General features: G+C 43.8%; 1 protein-coding gene across 2 annotated transcripts in view; it reads right to left on the reverse strand.

Moving 5' to 3' along the window:
* The window catches only part of LLGL1 (LLGL scribble cell polarity complex component 1), a 557,504-nt gene that overhangs the window by 439,574 nt on the left and 100,284 nt on the right, over positions 1-17,646 (reverse strand). For both annotated transcript variants that reach the window (XM_069645702.1, XM_069645701.1), the window contains exon 2: positions 1,748-1,845. In XM_069645702.1, the coding sequence (XP_069501803.1) occupies positions 1,748-1,845 (98 nt within the window). The remainder of the gene's footprint in view (positions 1-1,747; positions 1,846-17,646) is intronic.

Genomic DNA, 17,646 nt, shown 5'->3' on the forward strand with positions numbered 1-17,646 from the left:
TTAATAGCACACCCTTCCATTCACACTCTTGTGGTACAGACTATAGTCTGCACAAGGTACACACTTGCGTAGACTTACAAATGCCCTTTGTGTAAATGTTGAAGTCTACACAGCACACTTTCTGCCACGTGCTGTGGCGCCGGAACTACAGCATTTCTGCACATGCTTTAAAAACAATAATGTGCCAGCTGTATGTCAACATTATCAATTGCCCACAAATTGCATTAATATTTACCACCACCCATTAATCTTCGCCCACGCACCTGCACTCAACGAGCAGCTTCCTGCGGCACTCCTCCACAATAACGGTACTGTATAGGTGCGCAACTTTAACGCACAGTTAGAAAGTGGAGGAGTGCCAAAAGAATACCCGTGTTAAATGGCAGGTAACGAATGTGGCGGTTGCTAGGTTGGTTTCCCACCCATCCTAGCAACCGCCATATATATTCCGAAAGTGGCGCATTCATTCATACTTCGGAGGAGTACACCACCTTCAGAATAGGTCTTAACTACCTATTTAACGCTTTCTCAGACCTATTCAGTACTTAACACCCACATCAGAATCAGGCCCTCAGAGTCTGAAAAAATTGGGCATTTAACGAAAAGCAAGAGCAAGAGATAGAAACCCGTTTACAATGTGTACTTTATTTGCTTACATCTCATTTCTATTTATAAAAAGGAAGAAAAGTTGAAAGTTGAACAGAAAAAGAAGCCTAGTGTTAGCAATAGTGGGAGGCGGAGACTTGATAACCTTAAGAACAAGCGGTCTTTGAGAAAAAACTATTTTGTTTACATAAAAGTGGTCGTGATAGAAATGGTGATGTCTATAAATCACTAGGTGCCCATCCAAGAAACTAGGTGAGGGATCAGCATATAGTGAGATGTTGAGAACCTCTGGTCAAAAAAAAAAAAAACAACAAGAAAAAAAACACAAAGGGTCCAATCCTGGAAATGGCCCACTCCCAACAAGGACAGTTTAACAGTACCAAGAAAACGAACTACAATTAAAAAGAAGCTGGATTTGAAATGTGATTTTAGTTTGACAACCACTCAGCCGGTGGAAATCGGGTACCTTGCTCGTAAGCAGCGAGACCAGAAGATATGGACAATTTAAGCACATTCACCTGGGCGATAAACAGTAAATGCTTGCTTTGGACAGAATAAGCTGCAGAGAACAAGATGGTGGTGAGAAAAGGAGATGGATCAGCATGAGCTAAATCAACCATAAACTGGAGTAAAGAATACAGCAATGTTTACACATGCAACTTCTCCAGTAAAGGAACTGGTATATTGTCAGGGGGGCAACCCCCTGGAAGCGCAGCCCAACTAAATCTTGCCAAATGCATTAGCCAATTCAGCAACTAACATCAGGGCATTCCAGAACGAGTCTGTTCAGCAATTCTACACATATACATACCCATAAGGCATCAATTGTAGCCTAACCAACCAATAGCAATTACACCACAACCAGGAAAACCAATTTCAGAGTACGCATGGCAACCACTGCGCATTGGAAAAATAAATCCATGGCAACATTTAAATATTGCAACCCAAGCACAAGAGACTATCAAGATGGAGAGAATAAAACAGCAACACAAGTGTATTCCAAGTCCCAAATACCTCAATATGAAAAGATGCAAGGAGCTGAAGTTACGAAATGAAACAAATTGGTCGTACCTTTTTACTTGCTCCAGTTTTCTGGCTTCACCCATGGACCACAACATTTTTTTTTTAAAAAAAAGGATACATTTTAACTGCTCCAGATTTTGTGCCAACTGCCATAATTCTGAGTTTCGGATCATAGGCGAGGGAGCTCGGCTGGTTGGGAAATCCATGTTCAACTGTCTAAAAGGGGGAGGAGATAAGAAAATGAGTACACTTTAAAAAACATTTATAAATTAAATTCATGGAGCAAACTAAAAATATCAATACAGTGTTCATCATGGCTGGATGCAATTGTTGCAGACACCGTTAACCCCTACTTGAATTGTGAGCACTTTGCAGCAGCATAAAAAAATATAGGGTATAAATGTTCAATTATGTTGTCAAATAGGCACCATACATGCTCTCCATAACCATGAATGCGTTAGATTCCACTTTGGTACAGCGACACACACACACCATACATTTAAAATACACTCCCTCGTTCCCCCACCAAACCTCCATCTGCACAGTCGAAAAAATTAAAATGAGTGAGGAGGTCAAGCACTTACAACCTTCAGGAGGCTAATTGGAAATATGTCAAGAGAAGCCTACACACAAGCAGAAACCCCCTCCACCCCCCCACCTTCCAAGAGAACATTCAAAGAAGAGAACTTTTAATTGTCAAACCCACTTGTCTGCCTCCCACCAGTCAATCCCCATACGCACTCCACAACTGCAGGGGAGCTTAGATCTGTCCGCTTCAGGTATCAACCGACCACCTGCTGGTCATTTCCAACTAGGGACATCACTTGATCAGGGATAAAAATGGCAAGGTGAAAGCTAGGAGTCTGGCATAAAAAGTAACTTTCCACCACAGTTTTACAGATACACAGAGCACACCAATTTCTACTCACAAAGAGTCAGTTATTTCTAGCCACTGGCTAGTGATAATTGAGGCCAGAGTTGAGACTCACTAAGGATACCAGCTGCTATCCCTAGCAACTCCACTGCTAACCATGCATAGCTTCTACCATCTCATTGTTAAGTAACTGAAGAAGCCTCTTAGTAGCCTCTGATGGCGCGAGGAAAGGGGCACATGATACATCACCTGATGTCGGGTGGAATTCTGGGTCACTGGAAGCTGTGCTTAGCTATGACGGCAATCACTTGTGGTGTGAGGTTACCTACTACATATGGCTGTGCTTGCAAGAATATGACGCATTACACAAAAATGTGCTGGATAACATTACTAGGGCACTGGAGGGCGTGCTTGGCATTGGATAGTAGCAACTGGCTCTGAGGGGGATATCATGCATAGTCACCATCAGGCATTAGCAGGCATTTTAGACATAGGGCAGTGTCTGAAGGCAGCACCCTCAAAGGTCAGGGTGTGCATATTAGGACTATACTGGCACGTGCACCTGTAACAGGATAAGTTGGCAGCCTCTACATATGAACTAAACTTGCTATATTAAGGCAGAATCTGGAAATGTATGGTTGTAAAAAGCATAGAAGAAATGCGTGAGGGTGGCACTGAAATATGCAAGTCATGTGGGGCAGCACAAGCCTATGCCATTGGTTTATGTTGGCTCCGATTGGTAACCTGGTTATATAAAAACGCTCATAGCACATCAATGTGGTTGGCAACAAAAAAAAGTTATTTGGTTTGGCAACTTTGTGTGCGGTTTAGCTTTGATGGTTTTTTTTTATTTTTTTAGGCATGCAAAGCAACTGCCAGTAAGGTCACGTAAACTCACTTCCTGGGATGTCAGGCTTGTGCCATAACTCGCTACCACTGTCATTTTAGTAACATGGCTTTCCACTGTCAAAAGAAAAAGTAGCCTTGTACAGCACCCATGAATGGGAAGGAGTCACGTGTATCAGCACACATCAACAAATGAGAAAATATCACACTCCGAGAACAGGTGTAGCATCACCGATACAGCTCGCGAGCAAGTTTCAACAAATGTTGCCACGCGATGCGTGTGGGGGCAGAGGAGAAATGGGAGGCGCAGTGTAGCAACAGCAGCGTTCACATCGCTCCAAAGAAAAGCATGGATTCATGTGAAGGTTATGTACGCCAACACTGAGCAGAGACAACAGGATCCCTTATCCTATTGCCCTACAAAGTGGCTATATCCCAGGGGACTACTCTTCCCTCCCTCAGAAAACATTACATTTAAGTTTACTCTTGAAAACTAGGTACTTGCGACCGTTGCATCCGATGCTTGAAACATCAGCACAACGACAGGCAAGGTGAACGGCGTGATTATCGTCACTAAAAGGGGTTCGTGGTGCCGAAGGACTGTTCATTACTGACAGTGATGGCCTATTAAAAATCGATTAAAAACAAATTCGGTTCCTTTTTAAAGCCAATTTGACCAGCGATCATATAGCTTCCGATAAGGCTATCCACAGCTGGCTGCTTGGTAGGAAAAGGTTCTCGCCCCTACTCAAAATCTCCTGAACCTGGGGACAAGAACGTTTATGCGTCGAGTTGTTGGACCAGTGTGCATATATCCCAGTTGTACAGACAAAATGCTTCAGGACGCCTTTCGCTCAGTCTCAAAGTCGCCCATATCATGCCTGCGTCATCAGCCCTACTGACAACGGGTGTATAAGCCACTTTTACTCCCTAAAATTAAGCAAATTTTACCCACATTTAACAAAAAAATGAATAATACGCCCACAAAAAAATAGCAAACAGACACGTAGGGTCTAGGGACCCTATTTACACAGGCAGTTCCGTGGATTTTGGGACCTCTAGTGCACATACCACCACAGGAAGAAACGACCATTATAAACTTCCTGATCAGAATTAGTAAACATGCATCTTTTAATTTGCATGAATATCTAGGATCAAAGAATTACAACAACATTTCCGTTTTCCAGTTAAAACATTTCTACTTGCTTATAAAATACGCTCATTAGGAATTCGACTTACATTTTTACTCCCTAAAAAATAAGATCACTGAATTTGCCCTGGATGGAACAGCTCAGAGTTGGACCTTTGAGATATATGGGTGGATTTAATTGGATAGGAAGAGAGGGCCATCGCACAGCAATAAAGCGTCCGATGGGTCATGTATAAGGTCTTCTGTTGGATAGGCTGTTACACGAATAGCAAACAGTGATCTGAACGCAGGCAAGATGGGGGCTAATTTGTTGAGACTAATCAGACAAGGCGCCACGGCATTTTGTAACCTCTGCAAATGGTATATATTGTGCCTAATCCATATACAAATTCTGCTTAATATGCGTAAATAACTGCACAACAGAAACTGGCCTGGACCCTGTGTAGAACACTAGGGTGAGGTGGGAGAAAGATCGTGAAGGGGTTTCAGATGGAAGAAATATGTACAGACTGCTGACCGCCGCACCTGGCTTAGAAACCTTTCCGGGACATACATGGCTAGGATGGCTAACCACTGGGCACCTGGTCATCAGGATGCACAACATCAAGTACAGCATTCTTGGTGAACTAATGCTAAACTACGTTGATAAAGCTCAAACTAATCTTGGTTGGGTTTAGTTTTCTGGCAAATTGGGCCCAAACAATCGTCTTGCTGAGTCAGAAGACGTCTGCTATTTGTACTCCAGTCTTCTTGCAGCACATTCCAGCACCACACAGCAACTACTACAGACAAGGTGGGACCTGCACAAGGAGCATTATCTTCCCTCTTCACCTAGTCCAGGCTTTGCAAACACCCATGGTGCTTGAGGATGCACTACAAGACTGCCAACATAGTAAAACAAATAGACCCGGGCATCTCTTTTTGCCAAATTAAATGTGTGATTCATCAAGCAGTTGAGCTATTGGTACACATCTAGTGGTTTGCCCCATTATGCAGGCTGTATGAATAGTGTGAATCATATGGAGTCATCACTGAACGCCAGCCTAAAGTCTCCTCCAATGTGGTCCGTGGAAGGCATTCGCTACCTGATCCCGACCCTAGGGGTGGTATTATGAGGGAGGATCACATGGGAGGAAACAGCTGTCGGGGAGATGTGGTGACCCCATTAGGAGAGACACAGTATTCTCCCCTTCCATGTGAAGAGGACCCTATAATTCCTTGATTCCTAATGGAATGTGATTTTACAAATCCTACAAGTTATAAAACCGATCTTGCAAAACATTCAAGGCAGGATAACATTCTTGCCTCTTATGTCCATACAGAATCTACATGAATACTGCGTGCCGCGAAATACCAAATCTGAAAATGTCGAATTCGAAAAATCGCACTGCACCGTGAAGACAGATCACTTTCTCCCAGATCCCTCTACCCCTTCCCCCTACTTAACTTTTTCAGTGGCACACCCATGTATGCCGCTAAATCCCCCCCTATACCTGCACCGTCAGGTCCCTTCCACCAATATAAGCCAGAGCTGGCGCTGCAGGATCCCTCTTTTCTTTTAACTTTATCATCCCTTGCTTTCAATGTCATGGAAGCAGGGGACACCCCTGCAGCCCCCAAGGCCCATAATGCTTAAGGGGAACAGGGGACAACCCCGCTCCTCTTGGTTGACCTTATGGGCTTCGTTGCCCCCCCCACCCGATCCCCCGCATGTCGAATGCATATTTTCTCAATGGTTGGGGCCGAAACGGTCCATAAATACATGACACCTCAAATCTGTGCCAACTAAACACATTTTCTTTAAAAGCGCATCTCACTTCAAAAGTCTTAAAGGTTTTATTGACTCCAATTCCCATAAAACCTAAAGTACTGGGACGAAGAGAAGGGAGTCAATGCCGAGCAGAAGAACTAAACTGAATATACAGGCTAGTTATGCAGAGACTCATTTACGAGGGACATTTCAAAAAGGGTGTCAGCGTTCAACGAGGAGAGAGAAGCCAAATGGAGGCAGAGGAAGTAAAGCCCAAAGGACAGAGGCACAGGAACGGGTTGTGCTGCAGGGAACAGGTGTTCCCAAGTTGGCATGTTTAGGAAATGTTCACCGGACAGGTGCTGGGCCACGGGGTAAGGAGCAGGCAGTGACAGCGGGCCGCTAGTAAACCGGCAGCAGCGAGCAAGCTAGCTACCTGCAACGTAGTAGAGTATTGAAACAGCAGACTTAGAAATTTTTAAAAAAAAACATTTTGAATATAGAGCAAGCAGAGAACAAGACAGAATTTGCGCAAGTTGTCCTATGTGAATGTCAATACAGGGAAGGTTGAAGCAAGTGTTGCCACAAGCCAATGAATATTAGTGAAGGAAGAGCAAGACAAAGCTTAAACCAATCTCCATATACGAGAGATCAATATGTGGAAAGTTGGCACAAACATTACCAAGGCAAATTAATAGAATTGAAGTAAACGGGTTTAAACTTGAACAAGTCTCCATACATGAGAGGTCAATATGAATAAAGTTGGGACAAGTAATACCTTAAGCTAAGAAAGTGTATATAGTGAAGGAATGATATACTAAAAGACATTGGGAACATTAATGGTAAGTCCTGGTAACAAAGTGCATCATGCAAGAAGCAATTGGGGAGGAGATACCTGGCAGGAGAGTATACCAGGAGGTTCTATAGACCCCAGAAAAGGATTCCTGGCAGCAGCGTATACTAGGTGATACATACCAAAGGCAGGTTTCCTAGCAGGGGGAAATACCAGGAGCCTTTCTAAAAGAAGTTATTTGTTTAAAGGGGCTTCCTGGAATGGGAGCATACTAGGAGGTTCTTTGTAAGAAATGGTTGTTTGCAAAGCATCACATTAAGAAGCTTTCATCATCTAACGAAACCACTGTTGACATCCTTAAGAGAGCACAACTCGAAAAAGACACTTTAGTCAGTCATTCTTAAAAGGTGGTTGTTACCCCTAAAAAGGGACTGTGTGAAAGACACTTTGCTAACTTTAAGGAGCCAATCTTTGAAAGACATTTTGCAATCCTATCTTTAAGCAGCGTCTTTTAAATTTTTTTAAAGAGGCATCCAGTGGTGGACAACCTTAAGAAGTGGTTGTGGGAAAGGTACTTTACCATCTTCGAGGAGCCCTTATTTGAAAGGAAGACTTTTGCCATTTTTCCAGAGTCATCTAGGGAAAGGGACCACCCCCTTTAAAACCAAGGATTGTTTTCTTGAACTCATCTTTTCGCTTTTTTAACACTTTAACTACATTTTTACATCAGAGACACTTAGTTGTTTTTTTCTAGTGTAAGGGTCAGATTAATACTTTGGACACCAGGACAGTGTTTATAATTTTGATGACAAGAAACGTATCTTTAGTTTTAGTTTCCTAGGCGGGGAACCTCTTTAGGATAGGGAGAGACGGCCTTTAATTAGGTTTATGTGCCACATGCCAATGGGCCTCAAGGAGCACATAAAACAGACGAGACAACAGAAGCAGTGGGAAGGTGAGGGGGTGGAGATACTACGTGAAAATGAGTCAATCTGGTTTAAGGTTGAACAGATGGGTCTTAGTCATTATTTTGAACTCTTTTATAGTGTTTGCTATTCTCAGTCCTATGGACAGACTATTCCAGACTGCAGGAGCCTGAACACTGAAGCTAGTGACGGCAAATCTGACTAGCTTGAAACTAGGTTGCATCAGCTTCAACTGACCGTAAATTATGGTTAGGTCGGCTAACCTGGAGGCGGACGGAGATATTTGGGTGCATGGTTGTTCCAAACTTTGTAAGCACGGGTTAGGAGCTTGTGTACAATTCAGTGCTGTAGAGGGAGCCAATAAAAAGGTCCCTCCTGGTGGTGGTTATATGTCTCGTCAAGATAGAATGTGAATTGCACAAACTGCCCCATTTTGGGGAGTGGTAGGATGTTGGCTTGGGAAGTACCAAGTAGCAGACTGTTGCAGTAGTCCAAACGAGAGTTCACAGAGGCCATGGCCAGCATTGACATGTTGCTAAAGGAAATGTAGGGACGAATGTGGTTGAGCAGTTTGTTGATGTACCGACAGGTAGCCTGAATGTGTGAGACCTGTGGTCTCATCGTGAGCTCAGCGTCAAGGCAGTCCAGCGGCTTCACGCTCTTGGCCACTGTAATTGTTGCCGCCAATGGTAAAACTCTTGTATTCTGGAGGTAAGATTTTTCAGTCTTGGCCCTGAGGCGACAATCAGGAGCTCCGCCTGGTCTGCCGCCTCATAGATGGAGCTAAGGGAATCTGGTGTGTAAATGCCTGAGAGCTCAAGAATGACCTGGTTGTCAGCGTAGTTGGTATATTGCACACCCAGGTCATTCAGGAGACTGAGGAGAGGCATGATGTAAACATTGAATAGGCAGGGAGGGATACATGGCTGTCATGATGCCTACCCCCAGGCATCCGGACCAAGCCCATCAGCCCCGGGAGCAGGCATCTAGACATTTAGTAAAACCTCAGCAACCCCGGCTAGGGGCTATCTGGGTTCAGTCCTGGTGCCTTAGGCGCCAGGCTCATAGTCATTACTTACCTCAGGCAGACCATGCTGCAAATGACTCCAATCCAACATGAACACTGAAAGGGACTATTTTTCTACAGGGACCATTTTTTACTTGGGTGTGGTTCTAGGGACTTCTTACCTGGGACTACTTTTGAGGCTATTTAAACCACACCCGACCAGCAACACACGCTTCGCGTTATTCTGCATCCAGCAGCGTAACACTCACCGTGCCTGCAGCCTGCATCCAGTCTTCTGCCACACCCGCCTCGAATCCGGAGCTCCTAAAACAAAGGAAAGAAAGGGACAAGGTTAGAAAACGAACTCATTTCTGTTCCACACCTGATTCTGGATCCATCTTGTCTCCGGACCTGTAAAGAACATCATTTCTGCCCACGCCGCACCTCCAGCTGCAGCGCCGCACCATACTCACCAGTCTTCAGAGCATCCTTCGGGTCGGCGCTGCCTCCATCATTTCTTCGCCGAACTTCGGCACCTAGGAGACAAAAGAAAACCACAAGGTGAGCCGAGGGAACCAACAAATATAATTCTTACCACCATAGACTTACCTGATTTACCACCGAGGCATCCTTTTGTGACTCTCCATATTTTCACGTGCCGCATCTGTAAAGAGACAAAACACGTTTTCCGCGTGCAACATTTACCGGACAGCACCGGGTAATACAGACTCTTACCTGAGCGCCACCAGCTGCCACAAGAGCATCTTTTCACGAGCCAGCTGCAAGACAAGAAAGGAAGGGGGGGCGGAACAAGAGTGAACATCGGACATATTGAACTCTATGAACTTAATATCGACTGGTCGTCAGCAGGAACCTCAGTCAATACTCTCCGGAACTTTCCTGAGCCTTCAAACCAGTGAAGTAACTGGAATCGACACGCCCTTGCAAATCCATGCAGGATGAAGAGCTCATCTTTCAAGAATATAAGGTGAGATTGCTGCGAGGGCATTTCAGAGGTGATTAGTTGGGGAGGACTGTGAGGGTGCCATCACTTGAATCCACAAGTGGCTAAATCCATCTCTCCACTTGCAGGAGAATATTTCTATGGGTTAAGCAGACAAGATTAGGAGGGCAGATCCAGTCAGTCATCGCTGCACTACGCATCATGTGGGTGGAGACCGCAGCTGTCTGGGTCCGACCGCCGCCCCTGTGGGAGCCAGGTGAGCGTAACAATGGCCCCTGAGGGACACCACTGGTTTTGTCAGTTGAAGAGCTGGCATCAGTTGCTACTGTAGCGTTCCAAGGCCCCAGGAAGGACGACATCCACTGAGATGCTGCACTAGAGCATGCAGCGTGGCCCTTTAATCTAGTCGCCAGCAAAGATTGGTCGACGAGATCAAAGGCCACTGAGAAATCCAGATGCATGAGAAGAGCTGGCTGAACTCTGTCCACAATGCTGGTAAGGCTGGGAGGTCTAACATGGCGGTTTCAGTGCCATGCTTGGCCAGGGATATTATTGCATTCAATACATTTCTGAAGCTGGATATATGCCACACGGTCTATGATCTTTTGCAAGAAAGGCACGTTTGTTTTTGGTCGGTAGTTTTTGGCTATAGGCCGGACTATGTTGCTCTTTTTCAGTAAGGGCGTAATCCACACTTCCTTGATTGATAGCAGGACACTAGCTTCGCTAAATGAGAGATTAACCAAATTAGTAACCCATGTGCTTAATACATCCGCCAGCATTTGAAGATACTAGAAGGGCAGCCATCGCCAAATCAGGAGGTAGATTTCATGTCTGATATTATCTTCCAGATTTTGGCTTCGGTGGACTGTTAGAATTCAAATTTGGTGGAAACCTTGTCTTGAGGGGTGGGGGAGCTGGAAGTGGGTGGTAAGAATTCCCTTTTTCGGCAAGGATTGCCCATTGGTGTCCTATGATTTTAGAAAGAATTCGAAATGAATCTCCTGGCACCAAGCTGAGTGTCTGTTAGGACCCGATTTCCTGCCAGATGTGTCTTAATTTTCCCTCAAAATTGTAAAGAGCTTCCTAGAACTGGATTTTGCTTGGGCTATCCTGTTAAAGCTGGTGGATTTTGCCTCAACGATGGCAGTCTTAAATGGTTTAACCAATTGCTTGTATAAATGAAGGGTTTGAGGAGACAGGTGTTGGCGCCATTCACTTTATGTCCTCTTTATGTTTCTTTATCCAACCCTTTTCTTTTAATAAAGATATCTGATGTTGAAAACACTACCACTTTGTGTCTAACTAGTTTCTGACCCCTCACAATAGGCTGTTTATTTATAGCACACGCCAGACCCGAAGGTATCATGGCGCGAGGACAAGGATACTAAGCTTACATGTTACAAAATACATATTTACATAAAGGTAATACAAATAAAAACACTTGGTACATATGCAGGTAAATATTACATGTGTGAACTCACATTAGTTGAACACTGTGCAGTTGTGTTATACAGGCAATTGGCGATTAAAACTAGGGTTATGGTCAGTTCTTCAGGTCGGCGGGAGGGAGTTCCACAGTTGTGCCGCTTTGACAGGGAAACTGTTCTCTCCAGTTGTAGACCTTCTAAAGTGGGGTACTAAAAGGCAATTGGCGTAGGCTGTTCTAGTAGGTCTGGTTGAGACTGTTGGAATCTGTCTATTTCAGAGCAAGGTTGTTGAGACATTTAAACGTTAGGGAGGCAGTTTTAAGTTTAATTTTGTCCACAGTGGATAGCCAGTTGGATTGTCTTCTGGTTGTTGATATATGTTCTCTTTTGGAGATTCCTAATGATGCTCTAAGGGCATTATTTTGCAATATTTGCATTTTCTGAGTAATGTATTTGTTAGATCCTAGGTAGAGAGCACTGAAATAATACAGCTTTGATAATACAAGTGCTCTTGCCAAAGTGGTGCAGCTGGTTGTGGAAAGGTATGGTTTAGCTGATCAGCTTACACGTGTAGGCTGTGGAATGTTCTCAGTTATGCAGTGTCCACAATAATTTGAGAGAGTAATCTGGACAAATGAATAATGAGCCATCTTCAGATTCATTTAAATGAGTGGTGCTGGGAAAATAAACATACACATACTAAAAAAGCTGAAAAAAGTGAAGAGCATTTACATAGCTGAGTGGCATGTGTCATGTGTATGATTTGGAAGCCTCCATCTCCCCCAAACTGATATTTGTTAGAGGCATAGCACTTGATAGGTTTGTATTTCCAAGTAGAGCAGAAAAGTGGCTCAATATCAAATGCCATGGACAAATTCAACAGCACCAGGGCACCGATGCATCCACATTACCCAGTCATCTACTGTAGATGAGATGCAAGCATGCATCTTCCTGCCCCCAATCGATAAAACATTGCAATTTCAGGTAAACGGCCTTGCCTTGATCTTGGCATGCTCTTACAACAGGAAATGTATCAAAGCTGGCTTTAATCTTTGGGGCTGCCTGGGTGTATGAGAAATAAAAGGCAGAATAAACCAAAAGTAAATGCACATCCAAACTGGACATAGCCCCATCTAATGCTCCTCTGCCCGGTTCCTTTTTGTCAAGGTGACATCAGCCATCAGTCGTGCACGGCCCTTGTTTGAACGCTAGGTAGAGGCGAGATGTTTTAATATATTATACATGTAGGAAAGTTCATTTGAACCAAGTCACATTGCACAATGCCACCTAGTAGCCATCGCTGGAAATTCAACTCCAGTTGTGAGCCACAACAGCAGGGCATTGTGGGTGTACAAATTAACTCAAATGCAAACCTTTTTCGCCAGGAATTGTCTTTTCCCATGAGGGCAGTGCTATTTTATACATAGCTTAATCAACCCAAGAGACATTTTGCAAGGTTGTCAGGACAATTGCAAATATAGTTTCACCCTTATTAGGGATCACCAGGAATGAAAATGGCAGAATAGTGCAACCTTGGTTATATGAATACGCGTGTGATGTTAAGGAATGTACAATAGGGCATTGCAGATTCTATGTACTTAACTGATGTTTTTATACATGCCATTTAATGTTTTTTAAAAAAAGGGTTATAAACAGAATAATAAAATGGATATATGTTTTATACCCAATATAACTATCAGAGTTAAGGTCCATTTTCTCAGGACCAATCTAGAAATGGTACATTAAGTATAGATTTACTTTTATATACATTTAGAGGTCTGCGCCATTTGGACTTGAAACATTAGCTCAGTTTATGATTTTTAAACCAAGGTCCTACACACTTTTGAAACACTCGAGCAATCCACACTGTACATTTATTTTGACATGCTTACATTCCATATTCCTATTAATGAGACAACCAATTTCATGTCCCCTGTATACAGTCCTATTCCACAATTCTGGGCATGATAAAAGATAAAGTCCATTTCTCCAACTGCATTTAAAAACATGGAATCAAAATTATAATCCAAGTGGTTGCCAGCTTCACACCATGGATATCACTACACTGTTACAGGCACAAATACAATTGTTCAATCAAACAAAATGTTACCTGCCTACAAGAATATTGCCACTGGCTCATACAAGCATTCAAAGCAACCTCTAAGCATCACCATATATTTTCGCCCAGTCCATTATGCATTTTTCAATGGAAGCAAATTAAACATTAAAGGGGCAATTGGTTCTCCAGTACAAAGACCAGTATGGTATTGAAGAAAACATTAAACATTTAAAACAGGTATTCCTTTCACCGAGTTGACCTATACGTGTGGCATTCTGAACGTATTGGCTATGTGCAGGTCATTCACAGTTAGCCAATGCCCAGCTTAAATACGACTAAAAGGTTTTAATTTGGAAAATTGTCAAGGATTCTTGCACTCTGCTCTGAACAAGCATGTGCAATCTTCTCAGAATATGCATGCACCTTTTAAAGAATACATGTGGGCAATTTTCAGTTTGTGCAGTTTTAAATGGCCCAGTGTGTGCTGCTTTTCACAGAACGTGTTTAAGTATGCATGCAGAGCTTTCAATGGGGTAGTTTGTAGTCAGTCTGTTTTTGGACTGGAGATATTCATTTTCTCCAGTAAAATGTACAATGTTATAACCACCCTGCCCTTTCACATTACAGTCTGCCGTGCACTCAAAGATAAGGGACTGCAAGGGTTTCACGCTTTTTTTAGTGAATAGAACCAATTCCCTAAACTCATTCATGAAATTTATGGTTAGGCCTTCCCAAATAGCGAGTATGCATATCATTTTAGACCATATTGTATCAGGAGTACTGTGGTGGGTCGGAAAAGTGAGTCCAACATAATAGGGATATTATGCACTCTAATGACACAAAAAGGCTGAACTTTCCCTACTGCTAAAATGATCACCCTGCCTATCTAAAGAAACTAAGGGTGCTCATCCGTCATCAGGAACTCCCAATGTAAAATGTCCTCAGTCAAAACCAAACTCTACCCGACCCTACCACTAGTTTTAGCAACTTAAATTCAGCCAAGAGAAGGTCTTCTCAGTTTGATAGTCCAAGTATGGAAATGTCTTACACTTTAGTTTCTTCATAAAATCTTCTTGGGTAAGCTCTGGATATCTCCTCCATGAGCTCTTGTAAAAGAGCTCTGGGCTTGGTGCTCTTTAAGGTTATGCTGCTTGCATCTTGTTTTGAGATACACACTCTCGTCTTCACTTCGGATCCTTTTACAGTCTCTCAATTCATCTGCGACTACTTTGCATGGTACTTTATGCCCTTTTAGATTCCCCCACTCCTGAGCCCACTATTACTCTTCCTTCTATTATCTGGTTCTCTTCATAGTCCTCTCACATTCCTCAGAAGCCATGCTTGGGCTTCATTTTATCCGCTCATGGTCTGTCTTGGTTCATAAGATCCCCCGGCCCCCTTTCTTCCCCAGGGTACTTGTCGCTAGTCCCCCTGATTTGTTGCTTGCTTTAGGAGTCTCACATTGTCAAACAACTTAATTCCTTGCATCTCACCTTTGACAACTTGCACTCTGTGTACCCTTGCCCCAGTAGCCTCCCGCTTTTCCCTTGTACTGTCATCTGCGTAGGTGAACATTGCAGGGCCCGGCATGCACTCGGTTGTCAGTTTTCCCCATTACAGCTTTGCGTTCTCTACTTACCTTCAGACTGCAGCAGTGAATGGATGCAGTTGTCAGGGAGTTTCTCATGCTTCTAGCTGTGATGGTCTCAGGGTCGGTCAGCGGGCATCTCGCCCACCACGAGGCATTCGTGGTCAGACCATCACCAACTCCTGGATACTTCTCTTGGGCAGCGGTGTCCCCGTTACTGTTCTGGTCGGACTCCTGGTGTCCAACTGTGGTGTCCAACTGTGGTGTTCCTCGCCGATTGGAAAGTCGTGGGCTTTGCGGCTGGTCTCTGCTCTGCCCCTGCAAGGTGCGATCACATCAGGGGACTTCCCCTGCGCACCATGCCCTCTCCTCTTCGTTCCTCCACTTGTCTCAGTTAAATACAAGTCTCCTTAAAGAGAGCTCCTCATTTTCATTTTCTAATAGATTCAGTTCAGCATTGCCTGCAGGCAAAGAAAAGTGTTATTCTTCCCATCAGGTTGTCTCAAATATGCCGATGTTGGGCAATCCACAGAGTTCCTCATGGGAATCCTTGCCACCTAAGGTGGTGGGTGGGGAGTTACTCCCAGTTAGATCCATTTGCCCATACCCCTAGGGAGGGTATTGTGGAGCAGGCTCACCACCCGAGCCTCAAAGGGGGTGGCTCCCCTTGGGGAGAAGGAACTAATACATTTGATTGATTCGTCACAGTACACTATGAACCAAATGACTACACCAGTTTAAGCCACAAATTCTACTTCAAAATTGTGCTTTATTTTACAAATGCAATTCTGCATTTAAGTGCCACCAAAATGCATTCAGTTTTAAATAGTGCCTCAACACAAAATACGATGGTAAGCCAGAATCAGGAGACAGACCAGGTGGCATTTTCTTTTACTCTTCATGATAAACATGCTCTGTCCTTAGTCTACAAAAAATAAAATATTGATGGGTGCTCCTCAGGAAGGTCATTACAAATAGAATCCTCTGTCCACAAGCCTGCACCAACCTAGATTATGTCCCTACCACTTAGAATAAACAAACCAAGATACATTTCGGCCCTCAGCCCTGATCTGTGAATGTTGGCTGGTTTCTGATCCTCTCCACTGGGACAGGATTATTCTTTAATGTGATACAGTTTACAAGTAAACTTTACACAACACAAATATCATAATCAAACATAGGCATTTTGTGAAATAAACATGTATTAAGACAAACCTAAATGTGATCAAAGTAAAACATTCATATAGATAAAAAAAATAAAGAGTTTACTAATCTGAAAAAATCCCATAGGCTTAAATCATTAATGCTGATCGGGAGCCAAAACAAAAAACAATTCATCATCAAGGTAATACTTCAATCAGACCACCAATGCATCAATAATGTTCATGATTAGACATCTAACATGACCCTCGTATGCAATACTGGGGTTCGCAATAGTTATGCACGTATGTTCAAAAGTTTCTCAATCACCAGCCACACATTAAACAAAGATATAAGACTACGGTTCCTCGTTTTTAGACATTGCAGCCAAAAAGGTAGACTCGCAGATTCCAGCTGATGTACCAATCTTCCATAGTGAGTTTGGTATACCTTAGCCATATTGGGGCATTCAGCAAGTACATGTTTAGCAGTCTCAATTATCTTGTTATTCTTGCATATACAGCAGTTGCGTTCCATTGTCGGCAGCTGCCTCTCACTGCCCATAACCCCCAAGACAGGGAGATGATCAATTCCAAATAGAATGAATCTTCTCAACCTAGGTGAGGGGCAGAGATTGAGATATTTCTGAGGGCTCTTAAATGAATATAATATATGAGATATAAACTGATATCTTTTGAGACCACTAAGGTGCAAGTAATTTTCCTGCCAATCCCATAGATCAACATATTTAGCCAATGATAATTACCAGGTTACTCACCATAGTGACCACCTTACTCCTAGTCCATAGGTCCCCTTTCCTCCATACTTATGGGACATCTCTCCGTCCTGTGGGACGGGACCAGGGCACTTTGTAAAAAGCATCCACATTTTTTTTCAAAAAGGTGTCCCTCCTATCCTGCGCGGGGCCCGGCATGCGGCCGTAACCCCGCCCACCTTGGCTCCGCCCCACCCATCGCCCATCAGTCCTTTTCTATCGCAGTGTCAAGACCCATTAGCAATAAGAGGAACCTTATTAGAGGGGATGGCGGGCGGGCGTATGGAGGAAAGGGGACTATGGACTAGGAGTAAGGTGGTCACTATGGTGAGTAACCTGTTAATACTCCTTCGTCCCATCCCCTTTCCTCCATACTTATGGGAGATTCCCAAGCACTCCTTACAGGAACTATGGGTGGATGGAAATACCCCTTACTGAAACAGGTTCTTCAGCACAGCCTGGCCGAACTGAGCGTCGGCTCTACAGCTCATATCGAGGCAGTAATGCTTACAAAAAGCAGATGGGAGGCCCAAGTAGCCGTTTTAGCGATGGACTCCCAGGGAACCTACTTCTGAAAAGCAATCGCGGCGGCCTTGCCTCGCACCTGATGTGCATGGATACCTTTAGGAGGTTTCAGCTTTTGGACGGTGAAAGATCCCTCGATACAGGCAGCAATCCATCTGGAAATGGATGCCTTAGACGCCGGCCTGCCCTGG

Source organism: Ambystoma mexicanum, chromosome 2p, assembly GCF_040938575.1.
Source record: "Ambystoma mexicanum isolate Mex_15411 chromosome 2p, UKY_AmexF1_1, whole genome shotgun sequence".
NCBI lineage: Eukaryota > Metazoa > Chordata > Amphibia > Caudata > Ambystomatidae > Ambystoma > Ambystoma mexicanum.